This window comes from Tursiops truncatus, chromosome 15 (genome assembly GCF_011762595.2).
Source record: "Tursiops truncatus isolate mTurTru1 chromosome 15, mTurTru1.mat.Y, whole genome shotgun sequence".
Taxonomy (NCBI): domain Eukaryota; kingdom Metazoa; phylum Chordata; class Mammalia; order Artiodactyla; family Delphinidae; genus Tursiops; species Tursiops truncatus.
The window spans coordinates 85,454,634-85,458,183 of NC_047048.1; the positions used below are offsets into that span (position 1 = coordinate 85,454,634).

Below are 3,550 nucleotides of genomic sequence, written 5' to 3' on the forward strand. Positions count from 1 at the left end.
GAGAGGCCGAACGCCATTTATTTTGATGCTCCAGGTGAGTTTGCCGTGCAGACTTGGGAGAGGCCGGACGCCATTTATTTTGATGCTCCAGGTGAGTTTGCTGTGCAGACTTGGGAGAGGCCGAACGCCATTTATTTTGAGGCTCCAGGTGAGTTTGCTGTGCAGACTTGGGAGAGGCCAAACGCCATTTATTTTGATGCTCCAGGTGAGTTTGCTGTGCAGACTTGGGAGAGGCCGGACGCCATTTATTTTGATGCTCCAGGTTGCTTGATTAGCAGCTGCTGTCAAGAAACCCAGCAAACTTCACTTTGAAAAACTCCGCACAACCCCAGGGAGCCGCACGCTGACATTTTCGGAGAACAGTTGAGAAACAGCTTTGCAAAGAAAAAAAAGAAAAGTTTAAATTTAATTTAACTTTTACTTAAACGAAGTTATTGGAAGAACTTCTGATTACTTAAATGGCTTTTTTAAAATTCTTATTTTTCACCTAGAGGAGGCAGAGAGATTTTTTTCCTTCACCGTTTTCTTCTTATTTCATACATTTGCCGAGAGGCTGCTTACAGATAAGCTGTCTGTGTCTTAGAGACTTTTTGGACTCTGTGATTTAGAAGCATGTGGCCCAAACTGACACAACTCCCTGAACACTGAAATTATGAGTTCAGTCACAAATGAACACGATTTAAATTGATATTAAAATTTAATATATTATTCAAAAAATTAGTTGAAATCAAATACTTTATTCTGAATATAAATGATGTACTTTAACCAGAATAAGCAACTCTGTTTCAGATTATAAGTAATTTATAAAGTTGATTTAGGGTCACTTTGAAATGACCCTAGAAGTTGGTGACACTTGGGTATGCAGTTATCTAAAAGAAATTTGAAACAGTTTCCAACACTCAGCTTTTTGAATGTGCAAAACTGATAAACTAGTCCGTTATGGGAAAAAAAGACAATAAGAAATAAATACGGAAATTAGCAAAAACCAGTATTAAGCATATGTCTTTATGAATAAGACTTAATCACCCACTTCATTTTGCAAATACAAAAGGGTCTTTTGAAATGTATTAATTAAAGTTAACTGCTGTAGACAGGCTGCTTTGCAGGGCCTTGGTCCTCTCTCCCTATTAGCATAGCATTAGCGACAGCCGAAGAAATTGGGTTAATAAAGCCGGATATCGTAGCAGAGCCGCTCCGGCGCAAACTGGCGCGGACAGCTCGGTCCCCCAGGGCGGCCGCCGGCTGTGCTGGGGGGGGGGCGCGGGCCGGGGGGGCGAGGGGGACCCCGGCTGGTGGCAGAGTTCTGAGTTGAGCACCGACTTTAAAAAACACAGACCCCGTCCTCACACCGACTTTAAAAGAGACCCCATTGCGGTTCGCACCGGCCAGGGCGCGGCCCCCACCAGGGTACTCACCGTGGCCCTGTCTCCTCTCCCGGAAATGTGCGGGGTTGGTGGGCTGGGGGCTTGGCCGGTCGCCAGGGCTAGACCAGGCCCTTCCCTGACACCCCAGGACTCCTCCTCCATGCAGCCGCCTTTAAGCAGAGGGCGCGCCGAGGTCTCCATCCAGCTCCACCTGGGCCGCGCCAGGGTGTGGACGATCCGGCGGGGGCATTGGTGGCTGGGGAGCCCAGGGGCTGTTTAGGGAACGAATTCTGCAGCCGGCGTTAGCGTCCGCTCACCCCTAGGCAAGCAAGAAAACAAACACAACAGACTTGGGAGCCGCAAAGCTCCTGGCCAGGGTCTTCTTGCGGCTGCGGCCCGGCTTCTTTGAAAACGACAACTGCGGAGCCGGGGCCGGGGCGGGGCTCATCCGCAGCTCCGCTGCTTCGGCGCGGGGGTCCTGGAGCAGGCAGAGGGGGAAGGTGCCGGGCGCGGTGCGTCCTCGGGGACACGCCCACCCGGAGCGCGGCCCGGAGGTTTGGCGAGAGCGGCCGACGGGGGCCAAAGACGCGCTCCAAAGCGAGGGCCACGACCCGCCAAGGTGGGCTACGCTGTGTCCCGCGCTCCGCCAACCCCCGGGTGGCTCAGGGGAGGACCACCTGCCCGGGGGTCGCGACCATCCTGGTTTTCTTTTTGAGGCTGAGCGGCGGCGCCCGGAAAAGCACGTTTGGTCACCCCCGTCCCGTCCCCAGGGTCGAGGGCTGGGGCGTCGGGAGGGTGCCCGTTGGGCGCTGCGGGCTCCAGGGCATGGATTCCAGCGCCCCGCTGTCCGGTTCAATCCCGCGCCCGGATGGGCTTTGCGCTTCCCGCGGGCCCAAATGTTCAGCACGCAAGGGCTGGAAGCGAGGCCTGGCCGCCTTCTCCCCGTGGGCGGGGTCCGGTGGGGGCAGGGTGACACAGTCATGGGGTCAAGGTAAAATGAAGGACGCGTTCGGAAGGAAGGGGCGGCCCGGGGCCCTTACGGCTTCCCGTTACAGTGTTTGCAAAGCGCCGAGGGCGTCCCGGAGAAGGCGGCGCACTTGTCTGGGCAGGGCAGCGCGGCGCCGGCGGAGAAGGGGTACACGGCAGCCTGGCCAAAGGGCGTCAGGGGCGCGGCGGCCACCGGAGCGGCCAAGCCCTGGCCCTGGTTGAGGTAGGCCACGAGGCGCCGCATCTCATCCAGGGCCTGTGCCTGCATGAGGATGTAGTTCTTGGCGAGCAGCAGCGTGGCAATCTTGGAGAGCTTGCGCACCGACGGGCTGTGCGCGTAGGGGATGACGGCGCGCAGCCCGTCCAGCGCGTCGTTGAGGTCGTGCATGCGCCGCCGCTCCCGCGCATTGATGCTCAGCCGCAGCGAGCGCTGCTCCCGGGGCCGCCGCCGCCCGTCCGCCGCGCCCCCGGGCCCGCGCCGTCGCCGCCGCTGCTCGAAGGCGTCATCCTCGTCGCCGCTCTGCTCGCCGCTGCTCTCGGCCGCCGCGGCCGGAGCTCGGGGAGCGGACGCCACGGGGAGGTCGCCGCCCGGGCCCGGCGCGCCGTAGCCGCGGGCCGCCTCGGGCCCCCGGGCCGCCCCATAGGCGAGGCCCACAGCCGCCGCCGCGTAGCCGTGGCTCAGCGCCAGGTACGCGTCCCCCGACAGCGACTTGAGCTCGGCCATGGCCGCGCCTCCGGGGCCCGAGGGCTCGCCGGGCAGGCAGGCGCTCATGCGGCCCGGCCCGAGCCGCCCCGGGGTCCGCGCGCGCGTTGGCCGCTGCCGCAGCCTGGGTACCGCTCCCGGCTGGCGCTTCCGTCCGGCAGTCGGTCGGTCGGTCGGTCCCAGGGCCTCCCCGCGCCGGGGCCTCTGGGTCCCGCCCCAGCCCCGCCTCCTGGTCGCCTCCCCCTCTCTCGTCTCTGTCCTCTCCCCCCGACCCCCTCCTCTCCACCTCTCGCTGCCGCGCGCAGGGCTGGGCTGCGGAGGGCTCTACCTTCTCCTCTCCCGTTCCTGCTTTAAGGTGCGGAGGCGCCCTCTGGGACTTCGCGGCCGTCCAATCAGAGGGAACTTGGTGACCGCCTCTTCCCGGAGCCCAGCTCCACCGGCGGCGCAGACCGATGGTCAGGGGTGGGGCGCCGCCGGGATGGAAGGAGCTGGAGGT

The 3,550-nt window shown here is 61.0% G+C and overlaps 1 protein-coding gene across 1 annotated transcript; it reads right to left on the bottom strand.

The window, feature by feature from the left end:
- Positions 1 to 2,400: 2,400 nt before the first annotated feature.
- BHLHE23 (basic helix-loop-helix family member e23) lies at positions 2,401 to 3,123 on the bottom strand. Its single transcript, XM_004331791.2, has one exon. It carries the CDS (start codon positions 3,121 to 3,123, stop codon positions 2,401 to 2,403), a length of 723 nt encoding a protein of 240 aa, XP_004331839.2.
- Positions 3,124 to 3,550: the final 427 nt, after the last annotated feature.